The sequence below is a fragment of the Pyrus communis genome, chromosome 16, assembly GCF_041283825.1.
Source record: "Pyrus communis isolate YQ-2024b chromosome 16, ASM4128382v1, whole genome shotgun sequence".
Taxonomy (NCBI): Eukaryota; Viridiplantae; Streptophyta; class Magnoliopsida; order Rosales; family Rosaceae; genus Pyrus; species Pyrus communis.
Window position 1 is genome coordinate 11,422,704 of NC_142580.1, and position 20,952 is coordinate 11,443,655.

The 20,952-nt window shown below is 37.1% G+C and overlaps 1 protein-coding gene and 3 long non-coding RNA genes across 7 annotated transcripts; 2 read left to right on the forward strand and 2 right to left on the reverse strand.

Moving 5' to 3' along the window:
• The first annotated feature begins 2,535 nt into the window (after positions 1 to 2,535).
• Positions 2,536 to 14,105, forward strand: LOC148689969 (uncharacterized). The gene is made up of 2 exons (XR_015957764.1): positions 2,536 to 2,820; positions 13,532 to 14,105. It is a non-coding gene; the product is annotated as an uncharacterized LOC148689969 (long non-coding RNA).
• LOC148689970 (uncharacterized) lies at positions 3,779 to 5,767 on the reverse strand. Its single transcript, XR_015957760.1, has 4 exons — positions 4,772 to 5,767; positions 4,637 to 4,683; positions 4,450 to 4,546; positions 3,779 to 4,302 (listed from the first exon to the last, which is right to left on the reverse strand). It is a non-coding gene; the product is annotated as an uncharacterized LOC148689970 (long non-coding RNA).
• Positions 5,671 to 6,522, forward strand: LOC148689971 (uncharacterized). Its single transcript, XR_015957763.1, has 2 exons — positions 5,671 to 5,808; positions 5,911 to 6,522. It is a non-coding gene; the product is annotated as an uncharacterized LOC148689971 (long non-coding RNA).
• Positions 14,106 to 14,663: 558 nt separating the features above from the next.
• On the reverse strand, positions 14,664 to 20,563 carry LOC137731468 (DUF21 domain-containing protein At4g14240). 4 transcript variants are annotated; one of them, XM_088687695.1, is made up of 14 exons: positions 20,374 to 20,563; positions 18,798 to 19,085; positions 18,610 to 18,686; positions 18,256 to 18,339; positions 18,032 to 18,145; positions 17,388 to 17,471; positions 17,179 to 17,250; positions 16,719 to 16,786; positions 16,260 to 16,347; positions 16,051 to 16,124; positions 15,580 to 15,955; positions 15,445 to 15,491; positions 15,259 to 15,355; positions 14,664 to 15,110 (listed from the first exon to the last, which is right to left on the reverse strand). In XM_088687695.1, the coding sequence occupies exons 2-14, from the start codon at positions 19,036 to 19,038 to the stop codon at positions 15,084 to 15,086; spliced, it is 1,449 nt and encodes a 482-aa protein (XP_088543821.1). In that variant the 5' UTR covers positions 19,039 to 19,085; positions 20,374 to 20,563; the 3' UTR covers positions 14,664 to 15,083. The 4 variants fall into 4 exon arrangements, with proteins under 4 accessions (XP_088543821.1, XP_088543820.1, XP_088543819.1 ...); XM_088687694.1 differs by having other exon boundaries at positions 14,664 to 15,106; positions 20,374 to 20,562; XM_088687693.1 differs by having other exon boundaries at positions 14,664 to 15,106; positions 18,798 to 19,103; positions 20,374 to 20,562.
• Positions 20,564 to 20,952: the final 389 nt, after the last annotated feature.

Genomic DNA, 20,952 nt, shown 5'->3' on the forward strand with positions numbered 1-20,952 from the left:
CACACGCTCACCATATCAGTTTATGATGTGAAACCGTTGATGGTTGCCATTTGCCAAAAGAGAAGCTACTGGCTACATATGCTCGACGACATCTCTCAACTGTAATTAAAGAGTCACCCAAATATGTGCTAAACCCTACCAGCTGTAGGTTGTCACCATGTTTTGGTGTATGAATCTTTTTCTCTTTGACAGTCCAACGATGCAGCTATTTGCTCGTTATGTCTGTTGAAAGGGAATGTTGTGATTGTGGTGTCTCAGTTAGTCACAGTCTCAACTCAAAAGATCAACCCACTTCCCCTTAACTTCACTTCCTAAACATCCCAACAAATTAATGCAACAAAAGAAAGCACTCCCCACCAACTTGGAATTTTCCAATCTTTCTAATTATCTCCTAACTAAAGTAGTTCAGTGACATTTTGATGGTGTCCCCAAGTTGCTAACACACACACACCTGCCTCATCTCTAAGTATGTACGACTCTCATTGAGATATTGTTCATAGGGCCAATCTGATTTGGATCTATGTCAGCTGGATAATAGTAGATCATTTTCTCATAGGTCCACATGGATTTAAGTATAATAAAAAATCTTGTCGTTTCATGCTTTCTACTTATAAGATAAGGTTTGAGAACATTTCAATTGCTAATCGTATACATGGTAGTGAGACATGATTAGACGCGTGAAGTGTGAAATGTGATTGTGATGTTCTTGGGGGACTTGGCAATGAGAACACAATGTCACAGTATCTTTGGAGTGAAGGAGTTATCTACACTATGAAATGTCATCATAGCATTGAAATCAATAATACAATTATATATTGTGTATTATAACTTTTCTCACAAGACATTATATTACTGGTTTGGGATACTACAATGGTATTTCTCCATTTGGAGAAGCCAACTTGGTCAACTGGAGTGACCAAAATTTCAAAAGTTTCATTATTTAAGAAAAACTTTCAGTTGTCGATGATATTACTAATTAATGAATGTGTTATAATATGAGTTAAACCATCAAAGTTGATATTTTCATATGAGTGGGATAACAAACGTTCACACCAAAAACCTTCTAAAGCAAAATCGTAGCACATACGGTGCATCTAACTGCAACAGGAATCTCAATTGTTCTACTTAGAACTAGTTTGAACAAGAGGGATAATCATTAATGGCAGGCAAAATTTATCCGATGAGGACTTTTAAGGTGAGAGAGATACACGCTGCTAGTGCTGGTGGCATGGAGGTGATGTGAAGGTACAAGTGGACCCTGCGACTTACCATTTGAAAGGCTTGAAGCTAGTTTATAAGGAGTGGATGTTAAAATATTCCAAGACAAGTGCTTGAGATCTTAAGCCACTAAAATAGGGTTTGAAATTGAAGGAAGAGTCATAATTTGTTCGTGAAAGTAGTAAAGCTATAGATATTGGTCATGGGAAGCTTGGGCAGGAGACTTGCCAAGTGGAAAAGAATGGTGAGGCAACAAAAAGGGAAGCTCTATATTACTAGGGTTTGCATTTCTATGCTTCTTGGTTGGCACAAGAATTCTTGATCGTTCGGGCCATGCATTGCATGCAGTCCCATAATATGTATGCGTAAAATTAGTACGTTCTATATCGATCCTTAGGTGTTGATATGTGAAGAAGCATGTATGTTAGATTGTGAGAAATTATCCAATGTAATCAGAGATGTATTCCACTATTCTTATCTCTTATCATGTGATATGATCATTCAATGAGAGTATAGAAAAAGAAAATGAGGGATATGTTTTTGGTTGCATGGTGAATTTCTTAATTAAGAAGAGGTTCTACTATATCATTGACGAACTCTATTAATGTTTTCTCTTAGTTAAAAGTGTGAGATGTTTATAGTGATCAACTTAATTTATCGAGAATAATATTTTTGTGTAAGTGCAAATTTTAAGTTGTAAATATTGTTTTGAGTATGTTTTTTTTGTGTTTCCTATAATATAGCACAAGATGGGAACATGATCTAACAAGGTGGATTTTGTGGTGTTGATCAGCAACTATATAAAATTACAAAGTACGAGAAATCCAATCGTGAAGTATTTATATATCTACCTACTCAATCATACAGTCTTATATATTCTTTATATATATATATATATATATATATATATATATATATATACATGTACAAATCTTGTACATATCTTGTAAATAAGTTTTAAGGAATCCATCCAAAAGCTCCCTGAAATTCTGGAAGAGAAATAGTTTAATTTGTTAAGCCATCTATATCCTTAACATACATAGATAATATAAATATATAAATATACATAGCTAGACACACACATATATAGTATAGTTAGTTAATTCAGTGGACAAATTACAGCCTATAATAATGGCGGACAGAGGGGACTAGGATTCTCTCCCTTCCTTTTTCTATCCTTTTTCATTCATTTCTCTTACATTCTCTTATTTTGTCTGATCTTGTTATAAAAAATTAATATAAGATGTTGATGTGATTAAACCGTGACCGTTTAAATAAGAGGGGAAGGAAAAAGAGAGAAAAAAAGAGGGGAGTGAATCCTACTCTGAACAGAGATGGCCTTGAGATTGGGATGAAAAACTCCAATCCTTGTCAAGTTTTTCAGGTGATTGAACAGGGAGACAAAGCTCATGTTTCTGCTTTGTCATCTTTGTTCAAAATGGGAGTCCCACTCCTTGTAAACCCATTTACGGCCGACACTTGTCACCCTACCATGTACTGCCTCAACATATCCTTCCTATGTGCCTCTCTATAAGGCAAGGCTCTAGCTAGCCCAATTTCTTCCATGACCAATATTGCAACCTTGAAATTTTTCATACCAACGTACAAGTATCTCTCTCTCTCTCTCTCTCTCTCTCTCTCTCTCTCTGTGCCTGAAATAGTCTCAACAGTTGCCGTCTAACATGAAGGGAGAGTTGTCCTCCTCTGTTCGAACGCCTAAGCTCCGGTCGTGGGAGAAATGCTCGAGGTTGATGAGGGAGCAGCGGACGAGATTTTATATCATGTGGAGGTGCACTGTCATACTTCTCTGCTGGGATGAGTGACGGAGAAGTGACTGTTTTTACTATGAAAGGGTTGAAGTTGTGTTCTTGTGATTTTGAATTTTGTATTGAAATTGGATCCAAATAGTTTACAAGAATGTAAAGGTACTTGTGTCTGGGATGAGTTTAAATACAAATACCAAGTAATTAAACGATAATCTACATGTAAAATTCAATGATAGTACTACATGTAATGTATTATATTTACTGAGCTCATTCAGACTCCACATATTTAATAGAGGTGACATTTCCTTTATCTGCAAATATCACCCTCCATAATAGGTTAATTGTTATGAATTCCGCACTGATGCATTCTCTTGACCATGCTTTAACCTACCTTTTAACTTGGGGATCAAAGGTATGATGCAGTCTCATGTGGTATTAGAGTTGCATGAAAGATTAGTTTGTCATCAATTTGTGTTATATTAAAAAAAGAAATAAAGAAATAAAAGAATAGCTTAGTTGTTGTGCCAGAAAAGTTTATTACAAATTTGATGCCAATAAAGCTTGTTTAGTATCGTGGCCATTTATTGCAGAGCATGCAAGTTGTAAACTTGTAAATTCATGATGGGAGCGAGAATTTATCACTACGCTAAGGTCTCTTGTTTGATTTCATTTTCCCTCAATATAGCTTGTATCCAAGAAAAATGTTGAAGGAATCTTAGCATACATCACGCATGTTCTTTCTTGGTCTTGAAGTAATATCTTTGTTTAAACTCGGACTAGGAACACAACAGAAATTGAAAGTCGAGAATTAAGGGAACAAACTGTCTTCATTTATTTACTTCTTATTGTACAGATCTGAATATTTCTGTAAACTTGCATAGCAGAAAGAATCGTGCATAGAAACCTTGCACTTGTCATTGAACTACTTTCTCCATATTTTACAAAACAAAAAGTAGAGCCAGCCGAAGAGGCAGCTCGACCTATCGATTTAATATGAACCAAAAAAACGAGTGGAAATAATTAGTAAGGTACTAAACTTACAATGATATCCTCCTATGCAATCTAATGTAGAACTCCACCTCTCGAAACCTACTCGCCACCCGGAGAACAAAAATCGAAAACAAAATCAAACAACTTTCGTAGATGCAAGTCAAAGCCAATTCCCTGAAGAGCAACCGGATCAGGAAATGACGAATGAGCAAGATGAATCATCTCTTATTTCGAAGACGGGGTTCGCTAGAAGTCCGTTGCAGTGTTGCCGAGGACCAATCATCAGCAGATTTCTTGAGGGTTAGTCCTTGCTTACTTTTTGGCCTGCCTAGGGCATCATCACAATAAGAACAAGAAAACATTAGTCAGCTTCGACCACTGGACAAAAATTGAACATTAAAAAAAGAGTGAATGTTGAGAGGCAAATCAACTGCCCAGATCCCTTTGGAAATAACAGATTGAAAAGGGGAAATACATTTTGTCCAGTGGCAGGTCCCTTGTTCACATTTAACCTCCTAATCGATGGAGCCCGTGCCACTGATGAAGCAGCTGCAGCTGCAGCGACACGTATGCTGCAAAGAACTAGAAGATTAATCCACTTTCAAGTTATAACTTTCGTACATAATGTCAACCAACTATTTGCTTTGGTCACTCTATGATACCTTTTATGTACATCAACATATTCATCTGTTTCATCCACAATCTCCTCCTGCATTTTTCATGACAATCATCACTACAACCAAATAAACAATTTTCATTAACTGAAAGCACGAGAATATCAGTTGCGTGTACATTACCTGCAGGCGTTCTTCAAATACATCTTTCAGAGTGATAATCCCAATGACTTCACCCTCCTCGATATCCTCTGATACCTGGAGCAAACCATTTGTTGCTTTATCACTGTGGGGTGAAAAAGTTTCCTCGTGTCTATGAGGGGGCCTTGGTATCCTGGGTATATCAACAACAACACTGTCCGGCTTTCCATCCTGCTTGGATAGCAAAGGAGTAGTCAGTTGGGAGTCCGTGCCAGTGTCTCCGTTCCATTCATCTCTCTTTCCATCAATGGTTGGTCGAGGAATTTTTTTTTAAGATATGAATGCGAAAATAAGACACAAGGGTAGGGATATTCAAACTCAAACCCTTTTTTCTTTGGTAGAATGTAAATTACAAAATTACCCTTTATAGTGGTAAATTCTTTCACACACATCTATCATGTCCATCCTCTATCGTTGCTACCTTCTCTCTTTTTCTCTGGAATTCCCTCACGCGCCACCGCCTAGCGTTTAAAACCCTTTGTCTCCTCTTCCAAACCTTCATTCATGGCGATGAAGGACCGGCCTCCTTCCTCGTACGGCTCCATCTACATCCCTCCCGACCATCGCCTCTGCTCCGTCAATACCACCCCCTATTATACCTCCCATGTTTCAATCGGCTCAAAGCTCCAGGAAAAAACCAGACTGCTGCTGCCGCTGCTGCTCTCAACCGGAGGAGCAGCACCAGTGGTGCTTTGGCGTACTACCAAACTCAGCAGCAGCAGGAGCAGTTGCATAAACACAAGCTATAGCAGACTTCTGTTTACGACGACAACGTTTCCGATGAAGGCTTTGATCGCAAAGTTGAGTTGTCAACGCATCCGGTGACGTTTCTATATGTGGATTGTGTACTCGTAGAGTTGTTAATGGGGAAGCATGCGTGTTTACTAAGTGTGAATTGATGATTGGGTTTCAATAGGGCTCAACAGATCACATTGATCAGAGAATTAGTCTTGTTAATTTTATAAATTTGAGGGAAGATCAACAACTGACGCCGGCTCACTCTCAAGGCTAATGTTCAGGTGAATATTCATCCTTGGTTTAAATTGTTCCTTCTTTTCTTCTTGTGTAGAAAAAATGTGGAAGTAGCGATGTAACCCATTTATTTTGACTTTTATTTACAGTTTGCAAATGAGCCGCACATGTCTAATGGCATGGTCAATTTGGACTATAAGGTCATCTTTCAATTTACATGTTTCAGTTCTTCAGGAACATTTTAGTGTACTAGATTGCCTTCAGCTTCGTTAAAGTCTCCAAGATTAGTTTTAGAAGCACATGGTGGTTCTCATCTCATGTGTCATATGGAGATGGTGCTCCTATGATTACACAGGGTTCAGACTCACCAATTTCTCCAAAATAACGACCTAATGTGAAGCAATAAGAAAGACTTGTTCATATTGGTGCAGAAATTAGATGGCATGCAAGGTCACCTAGTAAAAAAAAAGGGAATACAACAAACTGTCAGGCAATAATAAAGGCTTGGTGCAGAAGTTAGACTCTGATGTTTTGAAGAGGTGGACGGGTGTTCCATTTTTCTAGTTTTTAATTTGGTTGTTCATTGACTCGCGTACTCAGTGCGACGTGAAATGCTGTGTTGATTTTTTATGTACGTTGCCTGTAATTTATTCGAAGTGTAATCTGATTACGTTGCGGATGGTGATTGAAAAGTAGTGGAGAGATATTGTGGAGTTTGGGTTAGCAACTTTATGAGAAGCTGCTTAAATATTTCATTTTCATTTTTGTTGCTTCCCATTCCTTACTCAAAGGCATTTCAAGCACCCATTTACCGATAAGAAAATCACTTTAGCCCGTTGGTACTTTAAGTTGGGGAGTTTTCTAACCGCATTTTCCCTCTCGTTATCGAAACAATATATGATGGAGTGTTTATGGTAAAGAAGGTCAGTTCTGTTGCTCAAAGAAAAAGAAAATGAAAGACTTAAATATCTTTTCTAGGTTAAAATTGATTTTGCTAAAAACTATACAAATTTGCTTTACTAAAAATTATATAAAATTGACTCTACATGTATTTAAGACTAATTATGCAAAAATGATCGAGGTCCGGTTGGGCTAAAGACGTGTATGTAATTTTGTTCATGTTGTACATATTTGAAACTAATTCTGCAACAATGGTCGAAGACATGTTGAACTGATTTTACAAAAATGGTGGAGGACGGGTTGAACGAGGATGGGCTGAACTGATTCTAGAGAAATTGTTGAGAACGGGTTGAACTGATTCTGCAAAAATGGTCAAAGACGGGTTGAACTGATTTTGCAAAAATGGTAGATGACGGGCAAGGTTCTAAAAAATGCTAGGCGCTAGTTGAGCGGCGCCTAGTGCCTAGGCGGCCTTGGCGGATTTAGGTAAATTTTTTGTTTATCTTGTAAATAAGTGCATATTGACACTTACAAAAAATTATTCTTGTATATCTTTGAATAAATATATTATATACAATATAAATTAGTTAAATTTATTTTATAGTAGATGATTAAATATTGGGGAAGACGTTATTTAAAAAAATATATATAGATATCTAACATAAGAGTATAATATAAGCTAATCTTATTCTGATCATAAAAAGAAAAATAATAAAATAATATAATGCAAGAGTGTAATATAGTGTTGTTTAAAAAAAAAACAAATAATAAAATATTATCTATATAATTTATTTATTAGGGGATAATGGGTAATTATTGTTTGTCCCTTTATTTTGTGATAAGGCTCGTGATCTTCACGCCAAACTAAGCATCTTTTCATACTTTTTCACTTTCCATCTTCTTCTTCTTCATGCCAAACTAGGCATCTTTTCAGATTTTGATCTGTGGTTTCCCTGTTGCCCGTTCTTTCTCTATCTTCTTCTTTCTTGAAAAACCACAAATCAAATATCGAAAATATCTCCCTCTATCCCTCCAAATTAAAACAACTCCCTCAATCCCTTCATCTATCCACTACACATCTCTTTATATCCATCACCGCGCTTCTCTGTTTTCATGCACAAAAGTCTTTGGTTTGCAATATTGGTCAAATCTGAGATGCAGCACGACGAGAGACACCTAGATGTTCTAGTTTTGCAATTTGCACAGACACAGATCAGAGAGACGAGGAACCGCTTACCATGCCACCTAGCACCGCCTAGTGCCGCCTAGCACCACCTAGTGCCGCCTAACGCCGCCTAGTCGGCCACCTAAACCCTCTTCGTTTTATTGAATGTTTTTCCCAAAATCACTACGGAAGCCCACCATCCAGCACCTAGGCGCCGCCTAGGCCGATTTTTAGAACACTGATGATGGGATTGACTGATTTTGCAAAAATGGTCAAAGATGAGTTGGATTGATTCTGCAAAAATGATCAAAGACTGATTGAACTAATTCTGCTAAATTGGTCAAAAAGGGGTTGAACGGACTTTGCAAAAATAATCGAAGACGGGTTGAACTGATTATGCAAAAATGGTTAAGGATGGGTTGACTTGATTCTGCAAAAGTGATCGAAGACGGATAAACTGATTCTGTAAGAATGGTCGAAGACAGGTTGAATTGATTCTGCAAAAATTATCAAGAACGGGTTGAACTAATTCTACAAAAATGGTCGAGGACGGGTTGGACTGATTCTGCAAAAATGGTTGAGGACGGGTTGGACTGATTCTGCACGAGGATAGGTTGGACTGGTTCTGCAAAAATGGTTGAAGACGAGTTGAACTGACTCTACATAAATGGTCAATGACGGGTTGAACTGATTCTAGTAATAAAGGATACAAATTGATTCTGCATAAAATTCCAAGACTGATTATGCATAAATAGTTGAGGATAAACTTATGGCACATATTAATTTTGTTGGATTTGTGAAGGCTGGATTCTCTTAACAGCCCTAAAGCATAGAGGTATAGCTGGTAGTTTAAAACATTGTTTTCATGTTTTTGGGATGGGCTTTAGTTGTTTTTATGTTTATGTCTCTCATTGACATGTTTTAAAACTAGTGGAGTGTCTTAAAATATAGTGAAAGTTTTTGTCTCTATATATAAAGCTCCCTTGATATTACTCATTTGTGTTATAACATGTATATTTATTTATTTCTTCTATTTTATTAGGCTCTGATGTATTAAATTAATAATATTATTCTTATCATTTAAATTTATCACAATTTTATATCACATGATGTGACAGGTGAGGTGGACAATTAAGTCAATTAAAAAGAATTTTGTGGCAGTTGAGGTAGATAATCACATAAATAAAATTTGATGTAAATAATCACATAAATAAATCTCAATTTTTCATTAACAAAGAGTTTAAGAAATAATTCAAACCCTAAATTTTAGGTTTCCTTAGTTTATCTTCCTCCCTCACCTCTTTCTATCATCAACTTGCTTCTCAAGATCGATTTTGTTTTTTCTCCGAAATGTCGTCGATCTGCATGTCCATAGAATTATATCTTCTAACTCAAGATTAATTTGTTCAGGTTATACGTACCATTCGTCCATGTTGATGAATTATCCACATCGTTTGTTGATAACTAATTGGGTTATAACTTGAAAATTTGACAATCTGATGGGAAGCGCTCATTAGCAGTGGTTAATCGAGGCGATGCTTGACAGTTGGAGAACTTCTAACTGTATAATCTCTAAAATAGTCACCATCAGTTCATTTGCCGGAGAAGGATGGGTTGGAGTTCCAATAGTCAGGAGGTTGACGAAGCGATGTGAATGTGGACAGATGAGAGGGAGGAGAAGGCTACAGGGAGGGAGGCATGAAAACATACAAAACTAGGGTTTGAAATTTGAGATTTTGATGTGATTCACCTTATTTTTCACAATATTTTTTTATAATTGTTATGACTTACGCACCTCAATTGCCACATAAGATGATATAAAGTGGTACATTTAGATAGCAATAATAGCATTACTCGTAATAAATATGACGTATCATGTGAATTTATGGCACCTCATGTTGATATGTTTGTCACACTAAAAAAATTTCTCTTCCTTTTCCACCCTTCCTTCTGTGTTACGTGGAGTCTCACATGGCCGATCATTGGTTGGCCAGTCTCTTACCTCATCAGTTTATATTAGATAGATGATACATATGATTGCTGATTAAGATTGTACACTAAACTCTATACCTGACTCTATACAACAACGTTAATCTTATAAAAGGAGTTGTCATTTAGTACTATGGTTTAGTGGTATTCCTTTTCACTTGTAAGTGAGAGGAAAAAAAAATTAAAAAGGAGTCTAGAGTTTGCCAAGGAGAGGATACATTTTTGTATGGCTCAGTGTCGATTCTTTTTATGCCTGAAAGACATAAAAACTTTATAATTTATTTGGTGAGTGCCAAATACGACAAGTGAGATAATCTTCAGTGAATGACTCAATTAAAATCTAGAAGCCTAAGTCTAAAAACTGATCTTAATCTAAATGATTAAGTTGCAGTAAAATCAAAAAGGCCGGAATCACTTGACTTTACCTCGGACTAGAATAGCAACTTGATTATGAAAAAGCACTTCGGTAGGGATTTGCAAGGTCTTAAACTAATATTTTTGCAACCCAAATGCTCCGAGGTTTGAATTCGAAAATGGATTGCCGTACGTAGGTCCAATTTGAAGAAAGTTCGGATTTCATTATAAAATTAATTGGCAAAATAAGGAGCGATCTAACTACTTATAAGCACACACAAGGGAGGTCCATTCTCCCATCAATGTCTAGATCCCCTCACCAATAGGGTTTATATCTCTAGGTATGTCTACTTTGATGAATCACTTGTCTTATACCATAAAACCAATTGACAATATGAGAAAGAGCCCAACTACTTATAAGTTATAAGCACATTTGTGGTCCCTTATCCCATTAATGTGGGACTGCATTCTCAGCATGCCCCTTTACATGTGACGAATTTTTAAGCCTAGTATGTGGATAACATAAATGGGGGTGACGTGGAGTGCATGTGGCCGTGGGTCGTCACATGTGAGACAACCTGCTCTAATACCATAAAGAAAGTTGGAGTTCTAGCATAAATCAATTGGCACTATGAGGAGGAGCTAGCCCAACCACTTATAAGTACATGAAGGTTCATTTTCCTATCAATGTGAGATTTATTATTGTCAACACAATTCTTATTCAGGCCCAAGCAACGAGGACAGGCGAATACATGAGCTTAGATGCAAAGGATGAACAACACTTCATTAGATCAACAAGCCCTTTGTCATGTTATGAGATTAACCATGTTATGAAACCGTTGATGGGTGCCATTTGTCAAAAGAGAAACCACTGGCTACAGATGCTCCACGACATGTCTCAACTGTAATTAAAGAGTCACCCAAATATGAGCTAAACCCTACCAGCTGTAGGTTGTCACCATCTTTTGGTATACGAATCTTTTTCTCTTTGACACTCCAACGATGCAACTATTTGCTCGTTATGTCTGTTGAAAGGGAATGTTGTGATCGTGGTGTCTTAGTTAGTCACAGTCTCAACTCAAAAAATCAACCCACCTCCCTTAGAATTTACTTCCTAACATCCCAACAAATTAAGGCAACAAAAGAAAGCACTCCCCACCAACTTTAATTTTCCAATCTTTCTAATTATCTCCTAACTAAAGTAGTTCAGTGACATTTTGATGGTGTCCCCAAGTTGCTAACACGCACACCTGCCTCATCTCTAAGTATGTACGACTCTCATTGAGATATTGTTCATAGGGCCAATCTGGTTTGGATCTATGTCAGCTGGATAATAGTAGATCATTGTCTCATAGGTCCACATGGATTTAAGTATAATAAAAAAATCTTATCGCTTGATGCTTTCTACTTATAAGATAAGGTTTGAGAACATTTCCATTGCTAATTGTATACATGTCAACGAGACATGATTAGACGCGTGAAGTGGGAAATGTGACTATGATGTTCTTGGGGGACTTGGCAATGAGAACACAATGTCACAGTATCTTTGGAGGGAAGGAGTTATCTACACTATGAAATGTCATCGTAGCGTTGAAATCAATAATACAATTATTATGTAATATAACTTTTCTCACAAGACATTATATTACTGGTTTGGAAAACTACAATAGTGTTTCTCCATTTGTAGAAGCCAATTTGGTCAACTAGAGTCACCAAAATTTCAAAAATTTCATTATTTAAAAAAAAAACTTTCAGTCGTCGCATGATATTACTAATTAATGAACATGTTATAATATGAGTTATACTATCAAAGTTGATATTTTCCTGTAAGTGTGATAACAAACATTCTCACCAAAAATTTCCTAAAGCAAAATCATAACACATATGGGGCACCTAACTGCAACAGGAATCTCAACTGTTCCACTTAGAACTAGTTTGAACAAGAGGGACAATCATTAATGGCAGGCAAAATTTTTGCGATGAGGACTTTTAAGGTGAGAGATATACACGCTGCTAGTGCAGGTGGCATGGAGGTGATGTGAAGGTACAAGTGGACCCTGCGACTTACCATTTGGAAGGCTTGAAGCTAGTTTATACGGAGTGGATGTTAAAATATTCCAAGACAAGTGCTTGAGATCTTAAGCCACTAAATTAGGGTTTAGAATTGAAGGAAGAGTCAGAATTTGTTCGTGAAAGTGGTAAAGCTATAGATATTGGTCATGGGAAGCATGGGCAGGAGACTTGCCAAGTGGAAAAGAATGGTGAGGCAACAAAAAGGGAAAGCTCTATATTATTAGGCTTTGCATTTCTATGCTTCTTGGTTGGCACAAGTACGCTTGATGGTTCGGGCCATTCATTGCATGCAGTCCCATAATATGTATGCGTAAAATTAGTACGTTCTATATCGATCGTTAGGTGTTGATATGTGAAGAAACATGTATGTTAGATTGTGAGAAATTCTCAAGAGTAATCAGAGATGTATTTTACTATTTTTATATCTCTTATCACGTGACATAATCATTCGATGAGTACAGAAAAAGAAAATGAGGGACATGTCTTCAGTTGCATGGTGAATTTCTTAATTAAGAAGAGGTTTTGCTGTATCATTCACGCACTCTATTAATGTTTTCTCCTAGTTAAGAGTGAAATGTTTATAGTGATCAGCTCAATTTATCGATAATAATATTTTTGTGTAAGTGCAAATTTTAAGTTGTAAATATTGGTTTGAGTATGTTTTTTTTGTGTTTCCTATAATATAGCACAAGATGGGAACATGATCTAACAAGGTCTATTTTGTGGTGTTGATCAGTAACTAACTATATAAAATTACAAAGTACGAGAAATCAAAGCGTGCAGTATTTATATATGTACCTACTCAAGCGTGCAGTCTTATATATTCTTCATATATATACATGGAAAAATCTTGTACAGATCTTGTAAATAAGTTTTAAGGAATCCATCCAAAAGCTCCCTGAAATTCTGGAAGAGAAATAGTTTAATTTGTTAAGCCATCTATATCCTTAACATACATAGATAATATAAATATATATATATTCATATATACATATATATATAGCTAGACACACACACATGTACTATAGTTAGTTCATTCAATGGACAAATTACAGCCTATAATAATGGCGGACAGAGGTGGCCTTGAGATTAGGATGAAAACCTCCAATCCTCGTCAAGTTTTTCAGGTGATTGAACAGGGAGACAAGGCTCATGTGTCTGCTTTGACATCTTTGTTCTCAATGGGACCCCCACTCCTTGTAAACCCATTCAGCGGCCGACACTTGTCACCCTACCATGTACTGCCTCATCAGATCCTTCCTATGTGCCTCTCTATAATGCAAAGTTAGCTAGCTCAAGTTCTTCCATGACCAATATTACAACCTTGAAATTTTTCATACCAACGTACAAGTATTCCTCTCTCTCTCTCTCTCTCTCTCTCTCTCTCTCTCTCTCTCTCTCTCTCTCTCTCTCTCTCTCTCACTTTGCCTGAAATAGTCTCAACAGTTGCCGTCTAACATGAAGGGAGAGTTGTCCTCCTCCGTTCGAAGGCCCAAGCTCTGGTCGTGGGAGAAATGCTCGAGGTTGATGAGGGAGCAGCGGACGAGATTTTATATCATGTGGAGATGCACTATCATACTTCTCAGCTGGGATGAGTGACGGAGAGGTGACTGCTTTTACTATGAAAGGGTTGAAGTTGTGTTCTTGTGATTTTGAATTTCGTGTTGAAATTGGATCCAAATAGTTTACAAGAAAATGTAAAGCTACTTGTGTCTGGGATGAGTTTAAATACTAAAACCATGTAATTAAACGATAATGCTACATGTAAAATTCAATGATAGTACTATATGTAATGTACTATATTTACTTAGCTCATTTAGACTCCACATATTTAATAGAGGTGACATTTCCTTTATCTGCAAATATCACCCTCCATAATAGGTTAATTGTTATGAATTCCGTACTGATGCATTCTCTTGACCATGCTTTAGCCTACCTTTTAACTTGGGGATCAAAGGTACGATGCAGTCTCATGTGGTATTAGAGTTGCATGAAAGATTAGTCTGTTGTGTTGATATATTAAAAAAAGAAATAAAGAAATAAAAGAATAGCTTAATTGTTGTGCCAGAAAAGCTTATTGCAAATTTGATGCCAATAAAGCTTGTATAGTATCGTGGCCATTTATTGCAAAGCATGCAAGTTGTGAATTTGTAAATTCATGATGGGAGCGAGAATCTATCACTACGCCTAAGGTCTCTTGTTTGATTTCGCTTTTCCTCAATATCGCTTGTATCCAAGAAAAATATTGAAGGAATCCTCAGCGAGCATGAATCACGCATGTTCTTTCTTGGTCTTGAAGTAATATCTTCGTTTAAACTCGAACTAGGAACACAACAGAAATTGAAAGTCGAGAATTGAAGGAACAAACTGTCTTCATTTATTTACTTATTGTACAGATCTGAATATTTCTGTAAACTTGCATAGCAGAAAGAATCGTGCATAGAAACCTTGCACTTGTTATTGAACTACTTTCTCCATATACCGTCGTTTACAAAACAAAAAGTAGAGCCAGCCGAAGAGGCAGCTCGACCTATCGATTTAATATGAACCAAAAAAACGAGTGGAAATAATTAGTAAGGTACGAAACTTACAATGATATCCTCCTATGCAATCTAATGTAGAACTCCACCTCTCGAAACCTACCCGCCACCCGGAGAACAAAAATCGAAAACAAAAGCAAACAACTTTCGTAGATGCAAGTCAAAGCCAATTCCCTGAGGAGCAACCGGATCAGGAAATGACGAATAAGCAAGATGAATCATCTCTTATTTCCAAGACGGGGTTCGCCAGAAGTCCGTTGCAATGTTGCCGAGGACCAATCATCAGCAGATTTCTTGAGGGTTAGTCCTTGCTGACTTTTTGGCCTGCCTAGGGCATCATCACAATAAGAACAAGAAAACATTAGTCAGCTTCGACCACTGGACAAAAAATTGAACATTAAAAAAAGAGTGAATGTTGAGAGGCAGATCAACTGCCCAGATCCCTTTGAAAATAACAGATTGAAAAGGGGAAATACATTTTGTCCAGTGGCAGGTCCCTTGTTCACATTTAACCTCCGAGTCGATGGAGCCCGTGCCACTGATGAAGCAGCTGCAGCTGCAGCGACACGTATTCTGCAAAGAAGAAGAAGATTAATCCACTTCAAATTATAACTTTCGTACATAATGTCAACCAACTATTTGCTTTTGTCACTCTATGATACCTTTTATGTACATCAACATATTCATCTGTTTCATCCACTATCTCCTCCTGCATTTTTCAAGACAATCATCACTACAACCAAATAAACAATTTTCATTAACTGAAAGCATGAGAATATCAATTGCGTGTACATTACCTGCAGGAGTTCTTCAAATACATCTTCCAGAGTGATAATTCCAATGACTTCACCCTCCTCTATATCCTCTGATACCTGGAGCAAACCATTTGTTGCTTTATCACTATGGGGTGAAAAAGTTTCCTTGTGTCTATGAGGGGGCCTTGGTATCCTGGGTATATCAACAACACTGTCCGGCTTTCCATCCTGCTTGGATAGCAAAGGAGTAGTCAGTTGGGAGTCCATGCCAGTGTCTCCGTTCCATTCATCTCTCTTTCCATCAATGGTTGGTCGAGGAATTTTACTTTTCGCTTTAGGCTTCACCACAGCAGCCATATGACTGCTGCCCTTTTGAAACTCGTTCAATATATCATACAGTGGCATATCTGCAGGAACTCTGAGAATATGACCCACAAATGAAAACTGGATATCCCATACTCAGTAGTGGAATTGAGAAGAAACAATAGCATATTTAAAGAAGTTGAAGCACACCTTGGAATTCTACGGATGGAAACAGCACTAACTGGGGTCTCTGTTTCAGGTCGTACAGTGAGAAGACTTTTCACCTAATCCCCAAATGAACATCAAGAAGGGGGTTAAAATAAAAACATGAGAATTACCAATTACAGATGTGGTGAGTTTGAAATCCAGAGAACGAATGCATAATATCAAACTCCAAAGATTTAAGTTCTAACACCCACCAGCAGAAGTCCAATAATATTCTTTGAGTTCCCAGAATAGACAGGAACGCGACTATGTCCACGAGCAAGAACTTTCCCCATTGCTTCCCTGAGGGGGAAGAATGAAAATATAATTAAACATACTAGACACTTACAATCTACAACTTTTGCTGCAAATAAATATACAAAATAATAAGATAATAGAAAGATAATAAGAATAAATGCCTAGTAGAGACGACAGATTGACAATAACAATGGTTGACAGGTTATCTTTCTGAAAGTTAATTGAAATCGTGAAAAGTTTCTTAGTAGGAAGGTTGGCTTCTAATTCTAATCATTTAGTACACTCCTTATTTAAGATGATGTTAAATGTTCCCTCCAAAGGACGTTGGCAGCATAACATACATGTGATTCTTACAGGAACCAATGGGACAGTTAATTGAGATTGCGAAACACTAATTTTTCAGGAACAAAGCTTACCAGTCCAATTTTGAATTGACATCCAAGGAGAAGGTAGATTCAATAGGCGTCATAGCCTCCTCAGCAGTCTGTTAATACATGAGAACAAAATAAATAGGTTAAATTTGATTTCCCATTGCACGATATCTTTTAAGATTTATATCACTTAAGAGCAAGAATGAAATAGCAAAAGAATATACAAAGCGAGCTTCTAAAATATTATGTTCATGCTGAAGACTATCAACAGTCCAATATCATGAGTTTTAGCTACACGATGAAGTTGCTACTAATTGTTCTACTCGACTTAAGGGTAAACTTCACAATGTCAGATTAAATTAGAAACGGATAATAGTAAACATCTCAGTGGCAAATCCTATTCATTTTTTATGCATTGAAGGGCTAATGTTCTAGAAATCACAAAAACCAGAAAACCACAACAGTTGAGCATCCAAAAGAAAGGCAGTTTCATTATGATGCGTACCTTTTCAGTTAAATCGAGGGCTCCACTTATTATCGTTGTCTCATCGTGTGTAAGCTCACCACCCTTGCCCTCCTAATGCGACATTAACACAAGGCAACTTTCAAAAATAGAAAATCAAGAATAGTATTACCATATATTACCGTTTTAGTTTCCTTACACAATCAAATGGTTTTACCCAAGTCACATATATTCTGAATTATTCACTTTACCTCCTGGCTGTGGATGGAGACAAGGGCTTTTAACTGAGCTCGCCTAAATAATGCTTCGTTATGCCCAAGAACACAGTCCAAGATCTGCAACACGTAAATTTCTTAGTGTCAACACATAGATGCCAAATCAAACAGCATCACCAATAATTTGCTATTTACATGGCAAGGTGCAGAATGATATAAAAGAGAATTTTCAATTTCTAGTTAATTTACAATTCTATTTTTCATTTGTTTCCTTTATCCAGGCCTTTTTCATATGCGTGAAAGAAAAGAAAACTAATATAAATTCAAGCTTAATTACCTAAGAAATTGTCATTCAAATATATAAACCTACGAGGAGAAATACGATTGTAAGTACAAAATTTCTACAGGAAGATCAAATTGGATGAACATGCAAAGCAAGTACTCCTCTCTCGGTTTCCTGTCCTTATTAATCAAATATACACGGAAAGATGGTAGATTTGTAGGAGTCGGGATTCACAACTATCTAAAGTGAGGAACATGCCAGGCCAAGCAGAAGCATTAAGTGATAAAAACTCCTTATATACGATTAACTGAATAGCCATGGCATTAGAAAAGTAACATCTGAAGCAGGTGTGATACCAAATTTTATGCAAATATGAACCATCGGCCAGAGACTATACCTTGCCAATTGGAAAGGCAATTGGATAGCAAACAACCATTAAAATTCTCACAAGCCACACAAAGTTCGAGCCAACAGCAAGTCCATATCTAGTGCATATTGCTTGTGGAATAACCTGGTGGATCAAAATAAATGATCGAATCAATTCCAATTCAAGAAATCGCGTGTGAGTATAAATTTTAAAACTAAAGTGCTAAATCATCGGAGAATTAGGATACAACATACCTCCCCGAAAAACAGGACAAAAGTCACAGAGAGAATTATAGCAACATATTGATTGAAAAGTTTATCCAAATATAAGGGAAGAGCCTGCAGAGCAACAAATACCAAAGTTAATAGCTGACATTGCATGTTCAAACTTTAAATGCTTAATGAGACGCTCATATCAAATCTACAAACATGATATCATAACACATTCAACCTTTTAGCTTTCAATTAAATACATTCGGCATTGAATCACATCGACATTCTTGAACAAGATTCGATTCAATTAAATTTTTGCAAAACCAAATGCGATCCGAAAACAAATGCATGGAGAACGAAAACCGCTCCAAATCATAATAATGGAGTGCCACTTACCTCCATAGCAGCCGCATTACACAGAAGTAAAGTGACGAGCAGCTGGTGCTGCTTCTGAACCACCGGCAATATAATAGCTGAAACAAAAAACACAAAATTTTCAGATACATGCGAAAAATTGGCGATTTGCGAGCGAAACGAAACCGAAATACAAGAATCGGCGAGAACCGAGATGGATGCGGACGAACCTGCTTGTTTCTTCTCGGTCGGGGAGCCGCTGCGCTGCAGAATCTCGAGGTCGACGAGGCCGAGGGACATGAGGCCGAGGGTTAGGCCGGACATTATACCGGCGAAGATGACAAAGAAACAGGAGAGGCCGGCGTAAATGAACCACCAGGCGGATCCGAAGGGGATGGCGCCAATCTCTGATGCGAGGCCCGAGTTCCGAGTCAGCATCCGAGTCATCATGATCGCATTTATCGGATGCATCGCTGCTGCTGCTGCTGCTTCTTCTTCTTGTGTCTCTCTCTGTGTGTCTTTCAGAACGATAGAATCTGAGTGTGAGTGTGTGACGAGGGGAGAGGTTGTTCCTACTTTATCAGAAAATTTTAATTACGACGGAATACAATACACCACATGTTTAAATAGAAATAATGAGAATTTTTATTTTTTCAGTTATTAGTTTTTTTAACGCACATGTTTCATCATTTGATATTAACACATAATGTGCCGTTCCGTGTATTGATTACACTGAAAAAAATTCTTGTACTTTATAGGAGTGAACACGTGGTGAAATCATATGAGGATATTGATTTGTTAGAATGCATGATCCGGAACAGAACAGGTTTTCTGTACCTTTTTAGTACAAGGTTTTTTGAGCTTCTTTTTAATTTACGACCTTTTTACGCTTTCACCTTTTTAACCCCTATTTATACAAGTGAGCTTTTGAAGAAAAACAAATAAATATTAGAAGATTGAAAATGTATGTGGAGGAAAAATAGGAGATCAAATCTTATGTCTCAATATAAGTGTGACATTTCTGTGTTTTTAATAATTATTTGATCAAATCTTTTGATCACTTAACATATTATTTGATACATAATTATTTTTTTCGTCAGAACTTCGGTTAAGTGATACGTGGTGTCTATGTGAATAATGATGGGATGTCATATGTTTAAAAAATTAAACAAATATTTTTTTTTCCCTCCTCTGTCTTCGTCTCTGTCTATCTCCCTGTTCCGAGAGAACTCAGCAACCATCAACCCTTCCCCACCGACCCAACCCCGTGAACCGCGGAAATGGGTCTCAATCAGAGACCGAGAGAGAAAAATGAGAGCCCACGCCATTCCCATTTTCTATGAGCAACGTCAAAACAGTAAAACCCCTATTTTCTTTTTGGGCCGTGATTTTCTCAGCAACCAAACAGAAACGAGGAAGATAGGGAAAATGAAGAAACTAACCTTTGGAAGAAAATTCAGATGTTAAGAGAGAATTTTGGAATTGGATTAAAAGTCAATGGTGAAGGGATGCAAATTCCAAGCCCATGGAGAAATTAACCATGCCAAAGATTCAAGAGAATTCAAATTCAAATTACAAAAATTATTTCTGAATCTAAACCAAAAACCCACCTGAAATTCACCAAGAATAGAAGAAATAAAAAATTGGGGTAGCTGTGCATTAATGGAGAAAGAGAAAATGGGAAGAAAACCATGGAATTGAAAATTCCAGAAAAAAAAAATGATAAAATTTAAGAAATGAGCATTAATCATGGTGACCCAGATCTAGAAAACCGGTCGTTTACCCAAAAATTGGAAATGATTTTACCTTTCGGTGATTGAGCTTTGTGTCTCCTCTCCTCTTTTGCTTTCTCTCCCTCCTGGGTTTTGGCGATTTGAAGAAATTGCGATGGGAAAGAAACAAAGAAAGAAAACAAGACAAGCAAGCTTTCCCTTTCCACAAGTTTTGCCTCTCGGTCTCCGATCGGAATCCATAAACTTTAGGATAGTAAACTGAAATTAACTTTTAAATTAAAGTAGTAATATCGGAAAAATGAGTACTCTTCAAGGGATTAAACTATTTGGGATTCACCTAACAAATTAAACATTAACCCAGTATTCACCATATGTCAGGCTGCAGATCTGCTGTCCCGATTTTGATGTCTCGTTTATGTCTCCCTTCTTATTTGATTGACATGTGTCCACTACTTAACCCAGTAACTAACACCGTTAACTTTCGATATATTTAAATAATAAAAAAATTAAACATCAAATAAAAGATAAAGAATGCCGACAGCAAAAGTTCGATCCTTTTCCCCTTCTACTCTCGCTCCAATCATTGATTCAAGAGCACAGCGACGAGGTTGCTGTTCAGAAGCGACGGTTGAGAGAGGACGTGTGATTTCAT

What these genes read in the sequence shown, in the direction of transcription:
- LOC137731468 (XM_088687694.1), bottom strand. Translation starts at nt 19,038, where the DNA reads ATGCATCCGATAAATGCGATCATGATGACTCGGATGCTGACTCGGAAC. An exon ending in ATATTATTGGACTTCTGCTG is followed by an intron (nt 16,125 to 16,259) that starts GTGGGTGTTAGA and finishes TTTGGGGATTAG; the next exon opens with GTGAAAAGTCTTCTCACTGT. An exon ending in TCCATCCGTAGAATTCCAAG is followed by an intron (nt 15,956 to 16,050) that starts GTGTGCTTCAAC and finishes TCATATTCTCAG; the next exon opens with AGTTCCTGCAGATATGCCAC.